Source organism: Myripristis murdjan, chromosome 5 (assembly GCF_902150065.1).
Source record: "Myripristis murdjan chromosome 5, fMyrMur1.1, whole genome shotgun sequence".
Taxonomy (NCBI): Eukaryota; Metazoa; Chordata; class Actinopteri; order Holocentriformes; family Holocentridae; genus Myripristis; species Myripristis murdjan.
Genome location: NC_043984.1, coordinates 7,251,002 through 7,278,501, shown reverse-complemented (window position 1 = coordinate 7,278,501; position 27,500 = coordinate 7,251,002). Strand labels below are relative to the sequence as shown.

Genomic DNA, 27,500 nt, shown 5'->3' with positions numbered 1-27,500 from the left:
CTCTGTCCCGGTCCCGCTTGAGCCTCCAACAGCCAGACTCCTGCAGTCACTGGGCTAGAAGTCTTAATTCACTGGAACAGCCTCCATTAGTCTTTATCATCCAGCGGGGATACATGGATGTGATGAGATGTTTATTCATAGCGGGGGTTAAAGGTGGAATAAAAGCTTCACAGAGATTTGTACTTTGTTATTGCAGAACTGCAGTTATGGCTTAGAAAGACTGCTTTGGGCTGTCAACCCGCACGTGGGCAAATACACCCTCTGTCCCTAACTCTCTCAACACACACAAACACACCAAATATTTCTTCATGCTTTGCTTTGACTCTCAAAATTCCTATGTGTGTGTGTGTGTATGTGTGTGTGCACTCTTAGGAGTGTATATCACACCGCGATCTCATCTGAAACCCCATCTGGACTTCCAGAACCCCCCAAGAACCTCTGGAATCCTTTCAAGAATCTTTGGAAACACCACAAGAATCCCTTGAGACTCCATGGGAATCCCTGGAATCCCCTCAACAACTCTTGCAACCCCTTCTTGGAACCCCTTCAAGAACCCCTGGTCACCTGTCCTGTCAAGAACCGATTAAACCCACTCAGGGACCCCATGGAACCCTCAGGGAACCTATGGAACCCTTTCAAGGACCCCTGAAACCTCCTCAAGAACCCCTGGAGCCCCCTCAAGGCCCACTTAACCTCTTCAAGGACCCTTGGAACACACTCAAGATGCCCACCACCCCTTCAAGAACCCTTGGAACTCCATCAAGAGTGTCTGGAAGCCCCTCAAGAACTCCTGGAATCCACACAAGAACCCTATGGGACCCCTTCTGTGACCCATGGAGCTCCCCAGACCCCAGTTTGAAAGTCACTTATTTAAATGATGTAGAGCAGGGCCCACTGGAAACTGCCTATTCGATATGCAGGGAAACTAACTTGACTCAAATTCAGCATCCTGTGGCATTAACTGATTTACTGCTTCCCAGTCGACAGGAATGCTAATCTTGATCAGGACAGTCAATGCCTCTGGGAGCCTGGAGACAGGCTTCTCACTGTCCCACTGCCAGGGTTAACATACACATCGGGGGTCACTTGGATGTCAAATCGGCGTAAGACAGAACCAACCGAATGGAAAACAGACCTGGAGTTCAAACAAATGTACAGCCTGCGTGAGATTGGGTCATTCCCGAAGATGTGAACTGCATCCATGGAGAATGAGAAGCACATTTCAGAGTTTGGGAAATCATAAAAGACCATCAAACAGAGAAAAAGGACGGTGTCTGGTTCGACTCCATGCGTGTGTGATGCTACGCTGTGCCTAAAAGTTAGAAAGAGCATCCTGTAACAGGCCACAGGTTGAAAGACTCCTCGAGGATGTACCGCTCCTTGAAAGCTGCACTGTGATTGCACACCAACACCCCAGCACAAAATCCAAGCTGGGGAAAAGAACTGTCTAAGAATTTAATATGACTCAACTGTAAAAATCTAAATCCCTACAGTGTTATTGCAACAACCTACCGCATTACAGCACACAAAATCATGTTTTTGGCCATCAGAGAAAATCCCCCAGACAAAAAGTCTGACAACTACTGACGTGGATCAGTGCAGATTAGAGAGCTGTGGTGGTGTGTGATATATTAATGTGGTACACTGAGAACTGACTCGTCCTCCAACAATAATAAGTCTTGCTCCCATTACGGGGCTATACAGCACTGGTGGGGGAGGACTCATTATTTTTGTCAATCACTCTGAATCAAAATCAAAACAACTTCTCTGGTACTTTTGGCATCTCGATGATACAGTATGAGTGATTTGTTTTAATGGTTTTGAAAGGAAAAGGGGTCTCTAAGTGAAAGCATAGAACTTAATTTTTAAAACACAATTTTCAAAGAGTCTCACATTACAGTATGGTTTGCGGGTGTATTTTCAAAGAGAAGACATACAATCTTGTTTTTTTTTTTTTTTATATATTTTTGTTATTTCTTTTAACACTGCCAATTGAGGAAGCAAAGATGGCAAATATTGCAAATAAATAGAGGAAGTATCTCTTTAATAGCCAAGGAGAATAAAAAAATGCAGATTTTTTTTTCATGGTGGTATGGATGCAGAGACAACATAAAACAACAGACAAAAATGTTAACATCATTTAGTTTTTCAAAGTGAATTGGATTATACACACTGATATTGTCCTTGTTTCCCAAATTCCCATGTGCGGTGAAGACAACTCAGCCTTTCTAGTTTGCCTCCCTGTGTTTAATTAGATTTCAGCCTTGCTCAGTTTATTAAAACCTTCCAGGCTGGCAAGTAACCAGAATAAAAAACCCTATCAGAAGTGAGAGCAATGTAGTGTTTGAGTGTTAGTGCTCTCTGGCTGGCAGCCACCAGATAAGACTTTTCTCTCGAGTCTTTGTTGATACAAAGTCATGCAGTGATGTACTCGCCGCCTGGACTCAACACTTGGAAACACCAGCAAAAGGCCACCGCAGGCTCAACGATCCCCATCTTGAAATCCCTCTAGGTTCCGTTTCCTTTCTTTTCCACTACATCGCCACCTCTCACTCAATCTCTTTGATTCAAGTGCCGACTTCCGCTGGCTGGCTCACCTTGCCAGCGTTAAGTTTTCCCTCGTTTTCAGTGCTTCACTCCGCAGCCAGAGAGATAAACCTGAAGGACCCTGAGTGAGAGGGAGTCAAGTAGCTCTGATGGGCTCTACGCTGTTCTTAGTACAAATATACAGCAGCTAATGGGCTCTTACATACATACATAAGTATCTCTTTCTTTCTTTCATTGTACTGCATTCTTTGTTTTTGCTCACTTGTTTTCATTCTTTCTAACTGAATTTCTCTCTTTCATTTTCTGTCTGAGACAATGCAAACTTTCCTCTCTCTCTCTCTCTCTCTCTCTCTCTCTCTCTTTCTCTTTCTCTCTCACACACACACACACACACACACACACACACACTCACACACATCCATTCCACAGGTGCCTCTGCACCCCCGTCACTCCATTATTATCACTACGACAGCACTGCCGTTTGAGAGGAGAGACAATGACACAATGCAGCCAGGAAAACAACAATGTCACACGCGCACAGACTTACACACACAGAGGGCAGGAAACAGCAGTCCTGCACACAGACTGTGTGTGTGTGTATGTGTGTGTGTGGTGAACTCCATAACAGGAAAGGCAGGGACAATCAGGGGAGGTTTACTCACTACAGACACAGACTGGCAGGATCTGTACCGTCTGTGCTCTCCATGCTGGGGCTTTTTGTATGTGCATTTTTATTTATTTTATTTTTTATTTTTTCCCACAAAAACAGCAGATGTTGGACAATCCACTCTGAACATGTTTCTTCCTCAGCTGCCCTCAAGAACACCTGGAGCCCCCCTGAGGGACTCCTGGAACACCTTCAAAAACACTGGAAGCCCCCTTGGACCCCCTAAAGATCTCTGAAACCCCTAGAATACCCTCACAGACCACTAGTACCTCTTAAAGGACCCCTGGAGCTATCCAGACTCCACTTTGAGTATCAAGTATTTAACTGATATAGAGCAGTGAACATGGTGAAACACTTATTTGACACAGAGGAAAGAATAACCATCTATTCTGAACAAAAAATGCTTGTACATGCTGTTCCGTTTTGTTCTGCGCTGTTCCACATAAGTTCAGTGCCAGTTCTTCTCTATGCTTTCCTGTCTGTTTTTATATTTATGTGCCACTTTGTTCTACGCCGTTCTGATTGAACCCCATTTGCAGTATCAGGAAAAGGACAGGACAGAACAGATTGGAGGATAGTTTCAGAGAAGACGTAATGTGCTCTAATGTGAGAGGAAGCGAACTAATAAATCCACACAGAAATGCATTCCAGCTGAGCGGTAACCTTTTAAAGTCACACAAAAACCACAAGTATGCAAACATGCCACCAAAAACAACAGGAAGTCTCAGGATGTGACTTCAACTGACATTAACTTGACAGAAGTAGTTTCGCTGTCTTGAATTACACCTGTGTCACTTTGAACATCCCAGTCCTGCTTCATTGGGACAGTACACAGTTATGCTACTTTTCAACACAAATCACGTTAATAACAAGGCTACGTTAACCATAACACCACATTGCATCATATGCTGTTAATTTGCATCACATTAATGGAAATTCATTGTTACAGGAACTGTCACTGACATATGATGTGACAAATGACACATTTTATGATTGTAATGAAAAAAGTTAAAGTTTACTTTTTTCTAACTAAACATTAAAGCAGACCTGATCTCATTCTATTGCATAGAATAGAATAGAATAGAATAGAATAGAATAATCCACAACACATGAAGTCGGACAACTCTGTATTTTGAGCTTGTCCCATATCGGGAGCCCCAAACCAATCAAGAGCTTCTACTATCAACCCAGGATCTTGACTGAACCCACACAAAATCAGTCCAGCTACCTCTGAGATAATTTGTGGTTTAATTGAAGATCAAATCCCAGGGGCTCAGTTTCCCTCTCCGCGACTCGGTGCTCAGATCCCATCAGTGGCGTATCCACACACACACAAGAGCGCACTTGTAAAGATTAAAAGTATTCAGAACTCACCAAGTCAAACTTTCTCCCCAGCTGGCGGTGTCAGATATTCCACCTGGGCTCGGGGCTGATGGTGATGGTGGATGTGAAGCGGGACGCTGTCCGTCTGTGGTCTGTGTGCAGGGGGCTTCAGAGCCGGGACACCTGAAGGCTGCCCATCGCTGAGCTCCACACGTTATAAACAAACTGAGCACATGTGGGCAGGCGGCGGGGCCACTCCTTCACCACAGTCCCGCTGTGCGGCTCATGATGCCTTCAAGTGCTCCGCGGAAATCAAACATGACCAAGGAAAATCCAACCTCGGTGGTGGCTGATGCTCTAGGTGGCTACTAAATGTTTCCTGTGGGAAAATTAAGAGGGGAAATATGAATCTGTAATTAACGTTTTAAACTATTTTTTAGCTCAAACCAGGCCTAGATAGCAATATAAGACGCTTTGTTAATTAGGATTTATAACAGGTCAACATCAAAACGACTAGTTACAATAATACACTGAGATGTGTCATTCTTAAAGTATAAATAAATAAATAATAAATAGTAAAATAAATAATTTCACCATCAGTTGCTGACATAAATTTCAAGTCACGTCTCTGCATCTGAGTGCTCATGGAAAATTAACCATTTCCAGTCTTGTTTACCAACCTGTTGGTTCATGGGCTTTCGCGTGCAAACTGAATATTTCCGACAGGCCCTGAAGTCAGCAGACACATCTTGGAGATGCTGCTGTGAAACGCCACAGCCCCGCCCTGCGGCAGGTGTCTGGAGTCGCAGGCCGAGCGCAGGAGACCCCAATGATTTGCATCCTCCAAATAAAGTGTCTCCTTGATTTCATGTCAGGAAAGGGAATAAATCTAATGATCTAATGATTTTCATTTGTGGCTAACTTTCCTTTTGCCTCGTTTGCTGACACAAAACACATAAAAGCACTAAGAACGAAAGTAACCCTCTAACAGCATTCTGCTTAGACTGACGATGAAATGTCTGAAGTCTAACAAAATATCTTAATGGACCAAACTTGCCCATGAAGTAGCTGCAAGAAGTTTTCACTAGAATAGGAATGATTTTTTCCCGGTGTACATCCTTCTGTCTGTAACGAACACAGCTACATTACAGCCTGCAAAAAGATAACGGACATTTTTACAGCAGCCATTTTGACACGAAGGTAAACACAGGTGATCCCAATGAAATTAATTACAGCTCTGTTCCTCTCTCCAGTGAACCAGCATGAACAACATGAGGACTGTTAGACCTACATGGAACAGAACCTTCATTAATGTCATTAGCAAAACCCGGCCTTTACCTGCTATTCATGTTAATATGACTACAATGAACAATGTCTATTAAGGGAGCACACACTGTGTCTCTATCAAGAAAAAAAGTATCTCAAGTTTATCGAGTTTGCTGAATTTTTACCGACATGACTGCTCTGTCCTCTGCTGGTAGTACTGCAACACTACAATAGAGAATAGCCCCACGCTTTGCTTTGTAAAAGGGTTTAAATAGCCTCAGTGACACTTTACATTGTCATGGTCTTGTGTGCATAGGAAACATAACTGGACAAGAGGACACAGTAGGTGCTCCTCTGGTCCTCTGGAGCTCCATGGCTGAACAGTGAGGCTGAATTTTACTTTGGCGTTCAGATTTGTTTTATGCAAAAACTGCACTGCAACTTCCAGAGGGACTTGGTGCTTGACAGTCTGCGTCGCACTGCATATCCTGAAGATGCCAGCATTAAAAGCAGGTGGTCTCTGGCGGTGCGTTCACTCAGCATAATTAAAATGTAAAATGTAAATGTGTGTTGTACCTGAGCACAGCAGATGATGCAGCAGATGAATCTCACTGAATTCAATCACTGGCCTGTTGATTCTGTTCAGTGGTCACACATCTTTGTGCAGCTCCTCATATCAAGGTGTGGTACCTCTTCTTCTCCTCGTCTCTTTTCCTGCTACAGTTTCTCTTGGAAAGGAGCATTTTCAAAAAGCTGGTCCTTTCAAAAAGTTGGGAGCCCCCCTCTTTTACGATAGGGTCTGCTAAAAAAAATGGTCCTAACTTTTATAACCAGGCACATGGCTGCATTAGGTTGAACAGTGATTAAAGTGGCTATAATTGTCATAATATATGTTACAACTCAGAGTAAACTGGAAACTGGCTGAAGCATACATATGACAGTGCATTTCCTCATGTTACTGTGTTTTCTGAGTTTTTAGTGTAAAGGTTGAATGGAGAGTCTGCAGATGGTGATGCATGTGTGACCCCAAGCAAAGCTTTTAGGGAAGAGGAATGAGGGTTTAGATCGTAAAAATGTCACTTGAGGTTCTCGGTAATAAGTTATCAGCTGGGGAGTGAGTTGTTGTTGTGGAGTTGAATGACTTGCAGGCCAGCTTGAGAGGACAGGTTTGCTTATGGATCAACAAAATGGATTTAGAAAAGCCAGAGCATGTATTGATAATATGATAATATTGATAATATGAAGTAACTTCCATTGTAAGTGCAAGAATTAAGGGGAGAATTAAGGGGAGAAGGTCTACATTTGTTTGTTTTATTGATTTCAAGGAGGTGTTACTGGATTAATAAGGGACTTCTACTATATAGGTTGGTAAAGTCTGGTGTCAATCATAAATGTTATTGTGCTATTCAGTCTCTTTATCTCTGTGCTTAGGTTAATGAATACACAACTGGATGGTGCTCCCAACAATTTGTTGTGAGGAAAGCAGATGTTTTGTCTCCAGCATTGTTTTCCATATGTTAATGATTTAGGTCTTCAAATTAAAGCTTGCAGTGTAGGAGTTAAGGTTGATCATCAAATTGTGGGCATATTATTATATGCAGATGATGAAAATGAAAAACGGATGATGAAAAGGTATAAAATATAAGAATAAATGGATCTGTAATGTTAGGATAAATAATAATAAACATCAAGACATAACATTTCAGTTCTGATAAATGTGAAAATTTATTTGTTAATCGACAATTACAGAACCTGTTACTGTAATTTAAAACAAATTCATTCTTCCTTGGATGTTAGGAAATAATAATTGAAAAACAACAACAAAAAACCTTCACCAATATGCATTTCAATGCATATTGGTGAAAAAAAAAACAAAAAAAACTTTATGGACATGTAGGAAATGCATGTAAAACGGCCACAAGAGTCAGGCTGATGGTCACAGTGGAGAATAAAAAAACTGGCTAAACTGCAGGAAAAGAGACTGGTTTAGAAATTACTGTGCTGTAAAATCATAATGCAAGTATCAGAGTGTCAGTGGACCTTTGAAGAGACCAGGAAACGTCGTATCCAAACCTGCTCCTCCATCAGACTCAGTGTCATCAAGCCTCTGAAACAAAGCTAAAGCCTCTGTGGCAGTATCTCTGTCTCTATTCATCTACTCATAATTTACTTTATTCTGCCTGTTTCAGTGCTATTGTTTATCTGATTTAAATGTATTGTCCTCAATTATTTGGTTATAGGTTGGAAAGCTTTCTTTCCTCTTTGGTTTTAGCTTTTCAGCAGCATAAATAAACTAGAAAAACAGTTGCTAGGCAACAGTGACGTGTGTCTTCAAGAGCGGGAAAAAGGAGCAAACACTGAACTGATACGCCGTCTATAATGAATACAGGACCGTTATGACCTTCCAAGGCAGAAATATGGCAAATTTTGTTGTGTTTTGTAATTTTGATCAAATAACATTGTTAGAATAAAATATACACACATTTACAAAAAGTCAGGGTCCTAATAGTTACATGGATTTTATTTCAACAGATTTATCACACTACAAAACAGTCAGACTGACTACAGCCCTGCTGGCTGTGGTGTTGATGTGACTCCTGAGGACAGACTTGTGTGTTCAGTGAAACTGAGAGTGAGGTTCTTTTTTTTATTTCACTGTCCTGTCCACAACCATGGCATGGACTTTATAGTAAAATATCCTTCATTTATGCTGGATGATAATGAAAAACCTGAGTTGTGCTTCAGGAAGGGAATCTTTTTTGTAACAGATTTTATTTACCAAACTTGGGAGAGAAGGTAGAATATTTTGTGTATGATCGATCTGTTTAACAACCTGTAATTTTGTCATGAAATGAAATGTTTGCACACTGCAATTGTATTATTTGGTATCTTGTAAACCCATGAGTGTTTGGCACTTTGAAAAGAGCATGAAATGTAAATAAAAGAAAATCAGTACATGAAACATTTGAATGTTTATGATTCTGCAACCCTAAAACCTGAGCAGGACCAAAAAGTTTACAAACTAATCAAATATTTTTTCCCCCACCTTTTAAAAATTTCTCTATAAAGTCATGAAAATTAAATATTTTGTTTACAAAAGTTTACAAAACCATACGGTCTGCATGCAACTTAAAAAATCTGTTTACAAAATGTCAGAAATTCAGTCTTGACAGCCATTTTTGCATAAACATGATATGACACTGAGTATTAGGATAAATATCATGGCTTTGTGTCCTAAACAAAGATGTCAACCTCCAGGACATCCACTTTGGAACGGACATGACAGTAAAAACATGTACAGTTCATAAACTACATGAGATGCTGACACAACAGAGCTATATTGGCAGGATTATGCACTGCAGAGTACGATACAGCAATAAAAAGTTATTTGTATAAAACCATATAAAAAGTTATAGTGTGCGTGGATAACTGTGAAGATTTGGATTAACATGAGATTTCCAGGCCTGCACACACTGTCAGTGAGGCAGCAGCCAATGAGCAGATACAGTACCAGTAAGACTGGCAAGCTGGCTCGACGATGAAGAGAGGTAGTGCTACATATAACCAGACACCAGATTACCTGAATATAAACATATAACGTTTTCTAGATTATACTGGATTATACTACTGTGTATGAGGCACTTATGATGCACAAATCAGTCAAATTCATGTTTTTTTTGGTTCCCTTTAAATATTAAAACAGAACATAAACCACCTCTGCCACCAATCACAATTGAACCAGTGACATTCAAATAAATGCTACAACAGAACAAGGCTTGCCACTGTTTGACATTCATGTGAAATACATTCCAGGTGGTGCAGGCTTGTTAATATTACGAGGGTTCCTAAAAAAACACATCCTACCATTACCCTGCATTCTGCTTGTTTGCTGACATAAGTCTACTTGAGGGCATCCTTATAAAATAGTACATGCAGAGGGGTATTTGGAGATGAAGACCTTGTTCTCTATGCCATAGACAAAGTAGTCGTAGTCTTTTCCATTGTAAGAGTAATGGGCGTGGGTCAGCGGGATGAGCTCGATGGTCTGACGCTGTGGAGACAAACCAGAGGCTTATCACTCACTGACAAACACCACCGATCCATTTAGGGAGAGCAAACATTAGCATTTCATATCTCTAAAGTATGGACAACATAACTTTTAAAGGTGTTGCTATTCTTGCTATATCATCTTTACACACTTATCGTTTTGTACTGCAAGGCTTCCAGTGATCTGAAGTGTAAGCTTTTTCACATTGTTTATTAATTATGAATTTTTTCAGAAGCTAAAGATCCATTTTTAAGGAACTATTTTACTCTTGTGTTTCTCTAAAAATTGTTTTCTCTGAAATTGGTGAATAGACTGCACTATAAAAATAATCCTGTTTTTTATGGTGTAGCCTCTTTTTCATCATTAATATTTGTGGCTAATTTACAAGTAACTCTGTGTGTTTGTCTGTGTGTGTGTGTGTGTGTGTGTGTCGCACCTGCCACAGGATGCGCCTGGTGGAACTAAAGCGACTGAAATGGTCGCTGATCAGTCTCTTGGATACATCACAGATCTCCTGGTCCGGGAAGCCCTGGATGGGGTACACCTGGGAGGAGATGGAGAGGAAATCAAACACATCTCCAGCAGCTACAACGGGTTCAAAGTGGAAGAAAGGTGAGGTACAGGTGAGACAAGCTCTGCAATCTTGTGATTCTGGTCATTATTTTCAAGGTTTGTGATCTCTTTGTCGCTATAACATACAGTGGTGGAAAAAAGTTTTCGGACACCCTATGCATTTGTCAAATATTGCATTAAGAATCACTCTTAGGTCTTCAAGTGCAATTTCTTTTAGTACAGTCACAGCCAAAATACTAAACAAATCCTAAAAAAGCCATTAAAAACTTAAAATTGATTGGTTCCATAAAAATACACAAGAAATTTTGAGTATTGGGTCATTTTGGTACCAGTGATGAAGGCCGTTCTTTTTATTAAAAGGCACAATTTTTGTTGCCAAGCTTCATGTCTATATAAAGCCAGGACATTTGAAAGTTCTTCAGACACAAAAATGGCTAAAACAAGGAACCTAACGCAGGAAACACGCCTGAAGATAAAGATTAAACTGTCAAGAATTTAGTTGTGTTAGTTTTTCTTGTAAACAATAAATAAAAAAATAGAATTTGTATTTGTTTGTATCTGTCTAATGCAGCCACACCTTTTGAAACACAAAAAAGATTTTTCCACAAATATTTCATGATAATATTTGAGATTGTGAGATTGTGTAAAATTTTAAGGGTGTCCGAAAACTTTTTTCCACCACTGTATTCCTAAACTCATGCACTGGATGATTCAGTGTAAAAGATGAGTATGCTGCATGCAATACAAACAATTTTTTTTCTTTTTTTTTGCTTTACCAGCTCATTGTCATCGATGAAGAAAGGGTCTCCTGTCACCTTCTCAAACTTTTTGTCAGGGAAATCAGGCTGGCGGTCCGGGATGAAGTCATCTTTATTGTTCTGCCTACGGTGAAGCACTCAGATTTTGAGTGTGAATGAATGAATGTGAGCCTAAGGGGGGGCCACAGAATTTTTCCCCCCTTTTTTCAGGTGTACAATGTACTAAATTGTGCCCGCGAAATGCTAAATCAGGGTTACAAAATCTTAATTTGTGCACCCAATTTACATATTTCGAGGTCTCAATTCACTTTCTTGAGCTCTCAAGTTGTACCCACGCTGCTCCTGTCTAAAGAAAATGTGCCACAGAGCTAGAGACTGGAGTCCTACTGTTGCACATGCGCCCTGGGAGATTCCTGAATCCTGCAGCCATCCAACCACAGCACGTTTTCTTCAGATGCAGGGACAATTTAACTAAAATGTGGGCACTATTTAATGAATTGGAAAGCTTGAAAAGTCCATTTGAGAGCACAAAAAAGTACATCGGGAAATTGGGGAAAAAGTAAATTAGGATTTTGTGACCTTGATTTAATATTTCATGCGCATAATATAGGATTTTGTGCGCACACACACCAAAAAAACATTTCCATGGCTTCTCTGGGGCTCCATGAGTGTATCTATATGTGTGTGTGCGTGTGTTTTTTGACATACCATGTAACAGTGAGCAGGATGAAATGCAGCAGGTTTTGACTGCCATGGCAAACTAAACAAGTTTTAAACCCCTTCCCGTGACAAGATGTACACCTGAGAGAGGGAGAGAGAGAGAAGGAGAGAGAGACAGAGAGAGAAAACAGAGGCAGAGATGAAGGGTGCTGCTTAGTGAATCACACACTCGGACTTCCTCAGCCTGATCTCATTATCAAGCTTTCTGCTGTGCACCATAATTTCATGATATTCTACAAATACAGCGGAACACAAGGCATTTTCTGCATTGAAGGAGTTTTTTTCTTTAAAGGACAGGTTCAGTATTTGTCAACCAAATTCATTGATTCATATCATTCCTAACGGTACATAGCACAGCCTCACTGCTGGCTTTAGCGGTGAGAAACTCAGGAATATTAAGAACTCACGGTGTTGCATTTTTGCATGTATTCACAACAGGTTTTGAGCAGTTGTTGTTCATGACCGTGTTTGGAACTACTTTTTACAGCGACCACAGTACCTCCCAAACATTCAGCCTGTGAAGCCCCACAGAGAACTGCTGACAAAGCTGTAGGTGGTGCGTTGTTGTGGATGCGTACAAGCTGATGTAGTATCATAAATGCTAAAGAAAGACTGTCGAAAAGCACCGTTTGCAGACTTTATATTGAACTTGAAGAGGTATTCGACTGCACTGACGTTCATATTTTCAAAATTAATAATGGTTTTTGAGAGGCTGGAATAGGCTTGAAAATATTTTAATTATGGCCAAAACCTTACCCGAAGTTTTTTTTAGCAACATTTCAAAATATTAAGTTGTGAAGGAAACTGTCCTGTGCCTGTCTCTGCTTTGCAGACCTCACTGTATTGCCCTGTGTGCTACAGTCCCAGAGCAGCACTGGAAAACAGACTGCTAGCAGAAGGGGCAACACGGATCTCTCACCTCCTTCGGCCTCTGCCGTGACAACTGGAGCAGCGTTTCTTGTTGTGGCGCCCGCGGCCGCCACAGTGAATGCAGCGCCTCTGCAAGACGGGAGAAAACATTTCAGACAGACAGAAAGACAAGCAGACAGATTCTTGGAATAATCCAAGCCTCATCTCTCCTCGCTTCTCACCGCCTCAGGGTCATTTAATGAAATGAAACATCCTTAAAAATGATGGCAGAGATCAATTTCTGAGACATGACCAAGAGGACGAGGTGCAAGGAGAGAAGGAGGCACAAACTTGAGAGATACAAGAGGTGATAGAGTCCACTATCTTTGTAACCACCATCTTTGGTACAGTACTCCTGCAAAACACAGCAGGGTTTGGGTCATGTGTCCAACACTATTTCTTGTCATTTTGAGTCAGTGTTGGGAGGTGCTAACCTTATTTTGTAATATAAATCCCTCCCAGTTTGAATTTTTCTTTTCTTTACAAAGGCACGGAAATTTAGGGTGTGCAGTTTACTGAGATGATGTAATATAATTTCTGTTTTTATCTCTCACGGCCAAAGTGTGAGGGTGCCTAGTAGAGCTTAAAGTGACCTTTTAATATCCATTATATATACACATTATAGCTAAAGAAACATACTTGGAAAACAATATTCTATGTTCATAAATCTGAATCCCAAAATGTTTGTTTGCTCAAATCCAGTCATGATCTTTGTCATTTGTCTTTGCTGTTTCTACCAGTTACCTAATAATTAAATTAAATTAAACCTAAGCAAACAAAACAAAACAAAAAACACAGTTTCCATCTTACCCTGCCTCTGCCATGGCAGAAGCTACAGCGAGTTCTGCCACAGCCCTTGCACTTGTGACACATCTGTAACACACACAAACACACACACATGCATACAAATAATAGCAGAAAAACACAAACAGAAAAAGGCTTAATTGGAAATGATAATGACAATCATCTCAGGTGTATTTGGAACAGCTCATAACATACACATCCACATCATCAGCTAAATACAAGATTCATTTTGATGTACTGCACCTTTATGAAGGAGGAGTGTGGCACACGGACCTTCTCCACCCTGTCAGTGAATAACTGGGGCATCGTCACAGGAACTTCCCACGGAGGTGGACTCGCACCGAACTGAGGACCATCCACCGCCTGTCCTTTAGAGAGAAAAGCAATTAAAAAAGGTTTAAAAAGCTGCTCAAGTATTAGAGCACTTACTCATCACACATCCACCTCTGAAGCCTGGCCGGCACAGAGCCAGTTTGTGGTGTGTGGGTGTGACTCTTCCACTCCATTTACATTTGCACATGAACCTGGTCCCAAATATCATTTGCCCTGCAGCATGGAGACCAATGTCAACAAAAAGAAACAAATACTTTATGTCACTCACACATATACTGGGCAAATACCACTGTAGTTGTATTTAGAGGTGGCAATTTGAATATAAAAATTGTATATCAAAGTTATGTTAAGTTACCAAAAAAGAAATATACTGGTGCGCCAAACATAACTTTGCTCTAGCAGCTCGGTATATATTTACTGATTAGTAACACCAAAAGATTAATTTCCCACCACTAGAGGCAGAAAATCAGAACTCATGAATGATAGAAACTATAACAACTAGAAATCCTTAAGACCACATATTTGAATATCAACTGGTTTGTAACCCCTCTATTAACTGTCTATTCTTTTGTGAATAATTTAACTTTAATATTTTACTGGACTATTCAAGGTGGGAAAATATTAGCATGAACATCTTTGTAATACTGAGTATGCAGCACTGCACCCCATTGTACAGAAACCATGTGTCACTCAACACTGCTCTGTCACCTGGCTCCCACACTGTTTATAAAGAAAATGGCACTGACTTGTGAAATCACAAACAGGGTCTACATTTCATCTACATTCATCTTGTCAGTCCATTTCCAAGAGGAAATATTGCTGGAAATTTGTTAGCTTACCATTGTAAGGTTCAAACTCCCAGGCGCTGGATCTGCTCTCGGTGAAGGTCTCAAGCCGATACTGCAGAAGAGAGAGGCAGCAAATCTGAGAAACAAAACATTGGATTCTCTACAATACCTATTGTCACAGATCCAAAATAGTACCAGACAGGAACATTAGCGTTTTAGTTCTACAAATATTTCTCAAGTTCTGTTCACAGCACAATTAGAACCCCAAGATTGCAATATTACCTTTTCCAGTGGAGCTGAAAGGCTTCTGCTCTTCACACTACCAGTTTCGACCAGTAACATGTCAGGGCAGAGTGTGGCAAAGAAAAGGTGCACAAAAATGATAGGTGAGGAACACCTTTGGCTGGGTGCCAAGTTTTCCGACCATTATGAATATGCATATTAATCTGATCCTTAATAACACCTCTTAACTCCCATGTCTTAGAGTCTATCCACTTTCTAACTGTCCAGCTCAAATGCAGTCACTAACTGCAGAGTGAACATCCTCTATGAGTCCGCAGTGAATGGTTAGTTCTCCCTGTGCAAAAGCATTTACATAGCATAAACCTTTTTACAGTGACTCAGGGACGTTATGTTTTTGCTCACACTAGTGTTACAAAGGAAACGTGTCAAGGATTTTCAGCGCTGACGGGGGAAATGCCAGATTCTGGAATATCATCTCCACGTCCCGTGCCTATATAACCCACGGCCAGTAACGTCAGCCTGAAGCCAAGTGGAAAAAGGCACGGAGAGACTTGGTGAGCACCTTCCTGCAGAATAAATGGAGTGGAGTGGAGTTTAATACACCTATGGTGAGAAGCGGCCACTAATATTGTGAAGCAGGGCAGTTACTGCTGACTGAAAAAATGCTGAAGATCAACTCAATAAGATTATTTATTTCTGCCTTCAGTGCCACTGGGACTCTTGCACCTCTCAAAATGGCATTTCTGGCTTGTTCTTATGTTCAGGTGGACGTTTCCATTATTGGCTTAGCTGCAATGATAGCTAATGCCTTAAACAGCGATAGCACACAAGCAGCATCACCATTAACCAGTTAAGTACCGCAACTTTCTTGAGGGAAAACAGATCATTGGAGCACAAGGTCATAAGTCTTCAAGAAAAAACCCCTGATGGACTCTGATGAAGACGCCAGTGGCACTAAATCATTACTGGCTTTTGATTTGCACCTATAAATACAGGCTACTTTATTTATATAGCTTTATGCAGCTGCTGGACAGACTCCCGATGTCTTGAAACCAGTGACAGGGCAGCATGCACACATCGGACAGAAAACACCTGTCTGCATTACCTGAAGTGTGTTGTGTTATATAGCTGAATCTCTGTCCTGTCACAGTGTTGGAGTGGTTTACAGTGGGGGTTTCCATGCCCAACTCACTCACTGGTTTCAATGATGGTGCCAACCAGCCCACTTTTTTCTAACCCATTAATAGGGTTGAATTTCATCTGCCATCTAGCATTTGAGCTTTTGCATCTCTAGATGAGTGGAGGTCCAGAGTTCCAGAGTAAAATGCAGCAGCCCCCTGCAGCAGGAGAGGGGCCTACCCTGTAGACAGTGATGGGTTTCAGGTCTTTGAAGGTGAGGTTCCTGGCAGGTTTGGAGCTGTACCTCCATTTGGATTCCACAAACTTCAGCAAGGCATCTCTGGCCACATCTTCAGACACCATGGGAACTCTGGAGGAGCACACACACACACACACACACACACACGCACACACACCCATGTACAGATATATGTTTTATCTTGTGAATACATAATGAACCTGGTTTACTTCATGTTTGTATGTGCACATATTTCATATATAGTGCTTTATGCCGTTGGCATCAAAGGGGATCTGTGATATAATCATACTGGATAATAGATGTTAACTTGATTTTGTGTTTGTGTGTTACCTGACATGGGGCACAGCAGTGTTCCTGTCTTGGTCAAAATGGGGGCTGAAAGCCGGAGGAGGAGGGTACAATGGGTTAACCCCATCTGGAGACACACACACACACACACACACACACACACACACACACACAGGCACACACACACACACATAGGCACACACACACACGCACGCGTGCACGCGCGCACACACACACACACACAATAACAAAAAAACAAAAACAAAAAAAAAAACAGGATGAAGAAACTATGCAGTGTGACCTAGAAATGGAAAAATGAAGAGGAAGAGAAGCCTCACTGTCGCCCTGGTGGTCCTGATAGCCATGGACGTTGTCCAGCCAGCCAGGAGGGGGAGCTGAGGGTCCTTCCTCTGGTATGTTAGGGTCAAACACATCTGAAAAGAACAATAGCAAGAGGTAAGTCCATTGTTATCTCTATCCCACCAGTGTTTCAAAGTGCTGTCAACTGAAAAAAAGGAATGTAAGAGGAAAATGAAGATAACAAAATTGAGAATTAAAGAATGATACACAGAAAAAAAGATATAAAATGGGTTAAATAGTTTTTGTGAAATCTGTCTCTGCAGTTTAATCCAAACCACTGAGAATAAATTTAATTAGTACACCCATGTTATGACAAATTAAGGGAAAATGGAGCCTCTACTAAGTGATGGGCTTAACAGGACAAGAAAAGGAATTGAAGCCAGATCAGGATTGTTTTTTAATTTTATTTTACTTTAATCAAAAAAGGTCAAAAGTAAAAGGACAAAAAGAGCAGAAAATAAAACTGAAAAAATAAACTTTGTGGGGTTACTGTTTTGAATGAAGCCATAATGTCTCTGTATAGATTGAGTGCTTTTCCAGCAGGCTCAGAGAGGGTGGACAGCTCTTCTCTGGGAGTCATAGGAAGAACAAAGGCATTTTTGAGGAGTGGCCGTCACTGCAGCCCATAGTAACAGGCACGCCGCAGGACATACACTCTTCTTCAAAGACGACACAACACATTGAGTGAAATGCACAAAAGGAATAATCCACAATATTTTCACATGAATAAATGTTAATCTTGCTGCTGTCTACTGGTGATTGGCGTTCAAACTATATCCAGTTCATCAGAGTTTTTCCAGTTGCTGCTCTGAACATTCGTAGCTCTTCACAGAGAGAAATCCTCGGGCATAACAGGAAGTGATGCCTTTTCTGTTTCCAACAGCAGCAACAGCAGCTTATTTGGGACAAGGAGTGGAAGAGCGGTGTATTTGTCATGAACAGTGATATCCACCGTGACTGAACAGACAAAGAAAAGAGCACCAGGTTCAGAAACTCAAACTCAATCAACAGAAAATCCAAGGAGAACATGTCTGAGGACTAGATTTGACTGTTTGATTGGGAGGTGACCTCTAGGAAGTGCACTGCATTTGCATTTGTTTTTACATTTTGTCTCTGTTTGCTCAGTAACAAATGCTCAGCAAATGCAAACTCCACTTACTAACAAAATAAGAATGAATAAATTACCGAATGAATAATCAGTAAAGAATGTAAAAGAATGTGAAAGATATACAGACCTGGCACTTCCAAAGACTATTCAGACAGACTTAAATTGATTTTAAATCGATTTTCCTAATAATTCTTTTTGACGATGGAATAAAAGTGCACTGGCAGTTTAGCAACAATGTGTACATCAGTGAACTCGAGGTAAACAACAAATACATATGGGAGAACGGGCTAAACACAGGCACTACTTACATCTCATGATATTAGAGCAAAAAAAAGTGAATTTGTTTCAAACAACATGTTATGTATACTTAAGCTTGTTGTCAATCCACAGAAATTAAAAATTGCTTCTAACTAATGCAGTTTTAGAGGTATGAGCCATCCAAAAAATTCCTTTGGCAAAACTTGCCCCCAAGCAGAAGCAAATTGAGTGTGCGTGTGGGTAAAAAACGGCACATGTAAATAAAGAAATATCAAATGAAATAAAGACATGCTATATTTGAGAAATAATACATTTGGTTAATTTCAGCAGTGGAATAAAAGTTTTCAACTGTGAAACAAACCCAACATTTCAAATTTCTGGTCTCAAGTTTTCAACATAAAGTAACACACAGTACTGCAACACACAGTAATGTCTAGTTAAAGTGGCTCAGCTGAACAAAACTCTACATTATGAAGAAATAGGCCAAAGATTGTGTGATTAGAAATCATCTTTCCATGGTTATGGTCCAAATGTGCTGAGCTGTCATGCCATACCAGGAGTGTGCCCACCCTCTTGCTCTGGTAATTTACAGTACAGCACCCTATCAGCTGAAAAGCCATTGATATATATAGCAGAGTGTACCCACTTCCTCAACTAGTGATCTACTTACCAGTGCACCCACCTCATCAACTATCACTACAGCCCTGCTCCACAACAACAGAAAATAAATACTGATACATAGGCTATATTTAACATTTTAAAATGTGACTGTCACATTGATTAGGGTAGCTTGAGCCATCAGATCAATTTGCCCCAACACAGGCAGCACATTTTACCCCACATCCTCCATTTTGACAAAACTGCTTGACATATGCCAATTCATGTTTGTGATATGTTTATAGCCTAAATTTGTAGCTTATACAGTGATGAACTAACATGCAATAATGTCCCAAACTTATGTAGGTCTGTTGAGATACAAGACTCGTGGTATTTTACAGTTTTTTTTCGATTGCTTACACACTAAGAACATACTCTTAAACCAATGTGACAAAACTTGAAGTCATTGGAACTAAACCTTAAACACGGCATGGCCATACCTTAGACACAAGTGCTGCTTTAAACTGTGTTTGCAATTCTGCAACACACTTCCTCCTGAACACTAGACACTATTTCCTACAGAAGACACCTCGCTCAAAAATGAAAGCATGTGGTTACAATTGGGAAAACACTTATGTTCAAAATATAAAACACATCAGGTTATAAGAAAACCTGAGACACACACGTGAAAGCACTTACTTAGAAAACTGAACACCAATCATTCAGGGCCGAAGCACTACAAAGTGGCCCCAGGTCAGCCATGTTGAGTACTTTGCGTGGAGGCAGTGAGAGAAAGAGGCACAGGAAGACATCGTATGCGATGTGGATGATATTTTGTAGCTGTACGTAGTTTGATTTTGTTGTACTGTTTTATTTTTGCTTTACATACTATGTATGTATGTTTATTTATGTTTGTCAACTCACAAACCCTGGTTTCAAAACAGTAAATCCATCGGCCTAATGAGAGGCTCTCTTCCCAAAATAACACATTTTGTTTGCAAAAGGCTCTTACCATGACAAAACATTTCAAACATGCAGCAAAAGCACAATTTGTCACCGCCCAATACAACTAATCCACTCACTCACTCACTCACTCACTCACTTCATACTCAACACCAGAATGCAACACAGCCTTTTCAGTCTGAGCAGGTTCAACCTTACTTTTTCCTGCGTGTACGGTAGTCATATTTTTTTGACGATTTACATCGTCACATGTTGTAAAGCAAGTAGCAAAAGCCAATATTTCCCTCAAACAACTCAACTTCAATCAGCTTTACTGTACTGTAACACAGTTGACAACAGAATACAAAATACAGCTGTCAGTGTGAACAAGGTTCTCCTGTGAGCTACACATTCAAATGTGAACTTACAGTAAAGAACTGCATCCAAACTCAGAAAGACTTTGAAGTGAAATTTTACTGTGTTGATGGAAAAACTGAAATACTGTAATTCACATACAGTATTACACAGAAAAACTCAAAGGAGTTGAAAAAAATACAGAATACAATTTATAGGCCCTTTTTATTTTTGGTGCATACTGACTGATTGGTGATTGGTGGAAAGGGCAGTGATGCAGGTGCACTAGTGATTTCATAGAGATGCAGGTGCAAAAGAGTGTGAAAAATGTGTGAATCCAATGAAAAGGTATGAACACATTTGCAAAAGAAAACCTCTGCTGTGGTTTGGAGGTGAAGATGACGACAAAGTGGATCCCAGTTTCATTATACTGGAAAAAGTGATTGGAAAAAACTGTACTGTAAAGTACAATATACTGTATACTGTATACAGTTGACAGAGTTGACACCTTTCTTATTTATTTTTATTTTTTTGGTTATTTTGGAAACAGCTGTTACTGTGAAAAGATGCTTAATTTCTGTTTTGAGCTTTGCAGAATTCTTTTTGAAGAAATAAATGAAAAGCAGTAAAAACTGCAGTGTTTTGTGTTAAGTATGTTATTGTGTTGCTTGCTGCTGTGAAAGTGTGTTCATATTATAGAAATGTGTATCCTTTTGTTATCAGAGTTGCATTTTGACAAAGGATTTTTAAGTTTTGATGACTGAGTTTCAGTTTGCCATAAATGTGTATGGTTTATTTCCAGGTGTTGTGTCTTATTTGCGTTGTGTTTAGAGTTTTGGCACAGTGAGCAAAGCATTTGTAAAATGAGTTCAAGCAATCAAAAAAACTGTAATCATGATGACTTCACTTTACATGACAAAAATCATATTTTTTAGTCCTGGTTTGTCTAACACTGTTTCCACAGGCTCATCTCCATCACCGCCTGGGTGAACTGAAAGTTCTTCCTTAATCTTTGACCACACAGTTAATTTTGAGTGTGGTTGCCTCGATACAGAGCGTGATTCATTTTACCTATTGGCATGATTTATCTCCATTCTCCCCTACACTTGTTTCACCGTAGCTGAACAAGGATTAAACTGCCAAGTTCTAACATACTTTGTATTGTACATCTGTATTGTACAAAGCAGATGTAACACGCAAAAACAGCTTTCCTTTTTATTTCCCAGGAAAAAAAGGTTGGCTTGGCTTCGATTGTGACCAGCCAAACTCATACTTCTCTAGATGACTGCTTGGGTTGTTATTCTAACCAAATAGTTCACATTACATTACTGGGTGTGTGTGTGTGTGTGTGTGTGTGTGTGTGTGTATGTGCATGTCCTTTGTTTCTTTACTGCATTGTATTGCATAGATCTGCATCACTTCTGTAAACAGAGCACACCTCTAAAGGCTTAGCATTCAAGAGAGCAGCAGATGCCTTGTGCAATGACTTCAGAGCTCATGTCTTTGTTAAATATTTTTGGTGTTTTGAATGAAAACCCCTTACAGCTCCCAGCTTGGTGCTGTATGGTATTTTAGGAAGGAAATTTGAAGTCTGATTGCAGAATGATTTATCTGTCATTGTAAAAGGTGACATCTACTCTAGCAAAATGATTAATGAGATGAAAATAAATGTGTTCATTGCTGCTGATATGATAAGCTCTGTGTGCAGTAGTTATTTTTAAGGCTGAACAATGAGCTTCATGTTACAAGGTTTATTTTTTCTTCCCAAATTTGCTCTGCAGCATCTTAGAATTTAATTGCTCATTTGAACCATGGCAACTGTTCCAGATTGTTTAAAAAAAAAAAAAAAAAAACTGCCCGTGGCTCACCATGTGGAGCGTGCACCATGTGATGCTGGGTCTAGGCTGTGGCTGCCTGGCTTTGGTTCTGGCTAAGACCCTTTGCTGCATGTCATCCCCTCTCTCTGCCCTGTCTTTCCTGCCTCTCTCCACTGTGACTGTCTGGTGAAAAAAAAAAAAGGATCCCTAGAACGCTGACTGAAATGAGAACATAAATGTTTTGCTGTTGTGGTCTGATGTTCCACCCACACTGAACTGAATTTCCATGGATCTATATGCGTGTGTACCTTACATGCCCATTCACTAAAAGTGAGTTGTGAATTGGCTAGGCATGTACACAAAGTTGGGCCGGTCTTGGTCCTGTTTCCTTGATATTTCATTTCAATAGCATGAAACTACAACCTCAGCTAACCTTTGCTTGATGTGGTTATATAGTAACACCAATACAAATAATCCTCCAAAATACCACACAATGTCACTTTTTGCACAACAATGTGATATGACTTAAATAGACACAATAGTGCCTTGATTGAGATACGTCCGGGGCACCATGCAGCTATTTGGTGTGTGCGTCATGATTTCACCCCACATGACCGACCGCCTACCGACCCTATTCCTCAGAGTGCTTTTAATTCCCAGTGTTTTCTCCAAGCTGCCGCTACCAAGAGGATAAAAATACAACAGGCTCAGTGTGCCTATGTCACGCTACACACAATACCTCTGACTGAGGGGGATAAAAATACCAAGCGAGAAGGTGTTTCCCTGAAAAGATCTGGACTGAGATGGACAGAGTGTGGGAATAACATGAGGGGGAGGAGGAGGGAGGGACATTCTTTCAGCTAGGAGGATGGGGAAAAATGGAGGAGGGAAGGGGGGGTATCAGTGGAAACCAGAGGAAAAAGGGGAAAAACAAAGGCAACTTGATTACTGGGCCTCAAATGGGACATTGTATCGAAAATACTTCTGTAGCACCCTGCCAGCTGAAATAAGGGGGAGTGAGAGGACTAAGGAGCAAAATCGCTGCCAAAATCTAACAAACAAACAAAACATGTTTTACAATGCCCCATGATTGTAGGGGATATTGAATCATATAGTATATATAGTATATTGAATCATAGGGCATTTATAAAAGGTTTTAAACACTGATGCCATGAGCATGTGGTTCTGCAGTAAAGCGGACAGAATGTGTTTCAGAGTGCAAATTCATATGGGATGTGTCATGCAACAACATATAGTGCCAGAGTCACCACTTTGTATATTAATAGTACAGCATATGTGAGGCCACCTCCAGGGGGCGACGTAGAGCTTTAAAACTGGGTTACACAGATTAAAGGATAATAATCTTTTGACCATGCACTGGTGAAAACTGGTGGTTAAGACAATACACATTTCTATGTGCTTAGGGAAATGAAATCTGAAAGTATTCAGGAGCAACATGTTTTCTCCTGTCTCCTCAGTCAACAGCACGTAGCCTCACTGCTACTGGAAATCTTCTGAAACTGCCATCATTTCACAACCACAGATTTCTTGTCGACTTATACTTATGCCTTCATTATGAATATTGGGGCTGTGTAACAATGACAGAAATAATCCATTTACAGGTAAATATCTGGAATCACATGTAGTGATCATTTTATAGCATTTAGCCCCATTGACCGCGATACATTCTACTATGTTTAGCAAGTGCTCAGTACTGCCCCCAATGGCCAAAAAACTTTTTTTTCTTTTCTTTTTTTTTTTGTCCACAACAGCCAATGGCTGTAGTTTGGCTCTCTCTCTCTATTAACACCAGATGATTCTGATTTCCTAAAAAAACAAGCCGTGCTAAATCACCTTCCACTGTGCTGAAGTTCTCCTTTTTTGCCCAAATAATTTGGCATATTTGAAAATGCTGTTATCACTGATTTATAGCAATGCCCTTCTGAAATCTAAGTTAACTTGCATTGTGAACGTGTGGCTTATTATTCCTGAAAAAATATGAAGGTTACTGAAGTGTCTCTCAGTCATCTGAGAATTAAGATTTTTGAATGGGTAAAAAATCCTTTCTTTCCTGTCTGTCTAATATCAAAGAGAAACCAAACTTCCTGACATACTGTAGGTATATACTTCACAGTATATGAATGTAAAATGCAGAGGATACTTGCGTACAGTACAGGCCAAAAGTTTGGACACACCTTCTCATTCAATGCGTTTTCTTTATTTTCATGACTATTTAAATTGTAGATTGTCACTGAAGGAATCAAAACTATGAATGAACACATGTGGAGTTATGTACTTAACAAAAAAAGGTGAAATAACTGAAAACATGTTTTATATTCTAGTTTCTTCAAAATAGCCACCCTTTGCTCTGATTACTGCTTTGCACACTCTTGGCATTCTCTCGATGAGCTTCAAGAGGTAGTCACCTGAAATGGTTTTCCAACAGTCTTGAAGGAGTTCCCAGAGGTGTTTAGCACTTGTTGGCCCCTTTGCCTTCACTCTGCGGTCCAGCTCACCCCAAACCATCTGGATTGGGTTCAGGTCCGGTGACTGTGGAGGCCAGGTCATCTGCCGCAGCACTCCATCACTCTCCTTCTTGGTCAAATAGCCCTTACACAGCCTGGAGGTGTGTTTGGGCTCATTGTCCTGTTGAAAAATAAATGATCGTCCAACTAAACGCAAACTGGATGGGATGGCATGTCGCTGCAGGATGCTGTGGTAGCCATGCTGGTTCAGTGTGCCTTCAATTTTGAATAAATCCCCAACAGTGTCACCAGCAAAACACCCCCACACCATCACACCTCCTCCTCCATGCTTCACAGTGGGAACCAGGCATGTGGAATCCATCAGTTCACCTTTTCTGCGTCTCACAAAGACACGGCGGTTGGAACCAAAGATCTCAAATTTGGACTCATCAGACCAAAGCACAGATTTCCACTGGTCTGATGTCCATTCCTTGTGTTTCTTGGCCCAAACAAATCTCTTCTGCTTGTTGCCTCTCCTTAGCAGTGGTTTCCTAGCAGCTATTTGACCATGAAGGCCTGATTGGCGCAGTCTCCTCTTAACAGTTGTTCTAGAGATGGGTCTGCTGCTAGAACTCTGTGTGGCATTTATCTGGTCTCTGATCTGAGCTGCTGTTAACTTGCGATTTCTGAGGCTGGTGACTCGGATGAACTTGTCCTCAGAAGCAGAGGTGACTTTTGGTCTTCCTTTCCTGGGTCGGTCCTCATGTGTGCCAGTTTCGTTGTAGCGCTTGATGCTTTTTGCGACTCCACTTGGGGACACATTTAAAGTTTTTGCAATTTTCCGGACTGACTGACCTTCATTTCTTAAAGTAATGATGGCCACTCGTTTTTCTTTAGTTAGCTGATTGGTTCTTGCCATAATATGAATTTTAACAGTTGTCCAATAGGGCTGTCGGCTGTGTAGTAACCTGACTTCTGCACAACACAACTGATGGTCCCAACCCCATTGATAAAGCAAGAAATTCCACTAATTAACCCTGATAAGGCACACCTGTGAAGTGAAAACCATTTCAGATGACTACCTCTTGAAGCTCATGGAGAGAATGCCAAGAGTGTGCAAAGCAGTAATCAGAGCAAAGGGTGGCTATTTTGAAGAAACTAGAATATAAAACATGTTTTCAGTTATTTCACCTTTTTTTGTGAAGTACGTAACTCCACATGTGTTCATTCATAGTTTTGATTCCTTCAGTGACAATCTACAATGTAAATAGTCATGAAAATAAAGAAAACGCATTGAATGAGAAGGTGTGTCCAAACTTTTGGCCTGTACTGTAGGTCTATCAGCAGAACAACACAAAACCTGGATAAGGTGGATATGGAAGAAATGAACAAGTGAAGGGCAGATCTACCTTGAAACTTAAGGAAACCCCACCATCAAACAGATAAATCTGTTTAAAAAACAAAACAACCATTTCTTGCTTCATTTGATTGTTTGGCAGTGTGTTTCTTATTTCTGCTGATAACTGCACAAACTTAAATGACAACCACAGACTGTAAATAACAGCAGGCAAACTATTGAGGTTCTGCTTATTAATACATTTAAATGCTGTGAGATGTTAGATGTATGTATATGCATATTCATAGATCATTCTTATTTATATAAGTGACTTATCCACTTTTCAAATTAAGTAGTGTTTTAAAATAACTGTATAATAAATTAGTTAATGCAGTTAACCATTAATAACCTAATTTGTGCTCACTAATCATGATGATACTTTTGTGCTTCCTTTTCCTCCATGCAAACAATTACTTGGCAAGAACATGTAAATGAAAAATTTTGGTCAGTATCCTTTGCTAAACTGAAATATATCTATCTGAGCATTATGAGCTGAAAGAGGCAGACTTCAAAATGACTCCCTCTGCTTCCAGCTGCATGCAACAAGTTAACACCTGTTCTCTGGGTCAGACGTCATTGTTTAATTTCCCATTTTCTTTGAAATGCCAGAAATCGCTAACAGCAGTAGAAATGAAAGAGGGAGACAAGAGTAAACTACAAAACCTCATCACTTTACTGGAGTGCATCAGGGTGTGGCTGTGTAGCCTGACTTGGGTCAAAGTATCAGTGGGTGTATTTCTCCACATTAGTCATTACGCAACACATTCAGCACACACTCTTCAGGTTTGTGGTATCCTGGTCTTCCTCCTCAGCCGATGTGCCTCATACACAAGCCATGCCTGCCTAGGAGCCTTGTGATCAATCTTAGAAAGCTATCATACAAGCATCACCAACCACACTCTAGCTGCCACTGGAATGCACAAGATAACTCATCCACTACTGTGATATCCTGCAGTGACAGAGCGGTAACACAGCACATAAAAGTGGCATGAGGACACCACACACTGTGAGCTCCTGAAGGGCCACAGCGTGTGTATGTGAACGGGGCTGCCTGGTACCCTTTGACCCAGAGTGAACACACACACACACACACACACACACACACACACACACACACACACACACACACACACACACACACACACACACACACACACACACACACTGACAAACACAGAGGTTCTGGTGGAGCAGAGGAGTTTTAAAGGTTTCAAACGCAGAGCTAAACTCACCAGCATCGTCGTCTTTCCCGTCCATGCTCCCACGTCTCGGCTCACCCTCCAACTTGTGTTTTTCCGAGTGAATGGTACGCTGAGAACAGAATGCAGAAAGGAAAACAGAAGCTCCGTCTCAACAAGCGGCGTCAAGTGCGTCACAGTACAATCACACTTCATGTTACTTCAAAATAAAAGCCTTACTGGCAAACAGGTTGCAGGACGATAGACCGAAACCTACATCAAGGTTATTATAGTTTACTAAAACTACACTAAAATTAAAACTAGGTATGAAAAAAAATGCTGAGTTAAAAAAATAGACTTTTGAAAAAAAAACAAAACAA

At 40.5% G+C, this 27,500-nt stretch overlaps 2 protein-coding genes across 3 annotated transcripts in view; both read right to left on the bottom strand.

Annotated features, from left to right (window-relative positions):
• LOC115359744 (semaphorin-3D) overlaps positions 1-5,384 on the bottom strand; it is a 102,256-nt gene extending 96,872 nt beyond the window's left edge. The window contains exons 1-2 of the mRNA XM_030052361.1: positions 5,218-5,384; positions 4,589-4,916 (exon numbers count right to left, since the gene is read on the bottom strand). The gene's annotated coding sequence lies outside the window, so the exon portion shown is untranslated. The remainder of the gene's footprint in view (positions 1-4,588; positions 4,917-5,217) is intronic.
• Positions 5,385-7,509: 2,125 nt separating this feature from the next.
• On the bottom strand, positions 7,510-27,304 carry LOC115359883 (protein SSUH2 homolog). Of its 2 annotated transcripts, XM_030052564.1 has the most exons (12): positions 27,175-27,304; positions 16,984-17,079; positions 16,688-16,772; positions 16,339-16,468; positions 14,788-14,848; positions 13,859-13,983; positions 13,622-13,684; positions 12,822-12,901; positions 11,891-11,983; positions 11,201-11,306; positions 10,288-10,395; positions 7,510-9,854 (listed from the first exon to the last, which is right to left on the bottom strand). In XM_030052564.1, exons 1-12 carry the CDS (start codon positions 27,197-27,199, stop codon positions 9,720-9,722), a joined length of 1,107 nt encoding a protein of 368 aa, XP_029908424.1. In that variant the 5' UTR covers positions 27,200-27,304; the 3' UTR covers positions 7,510-9,719. The 2 variants fall into 2 exon arrangements, with proteins under 2 accessions (XP_029908424.1, XP_029908425.1); XM_030052565.1 differs by lacking the exon at positions 27,175-27,304 and having other exon boundaries at positions 16,688-16,732; positions 16,984-17,074.
• Positions 27,305-27,500: the final 196 nt, after the last annotated feature.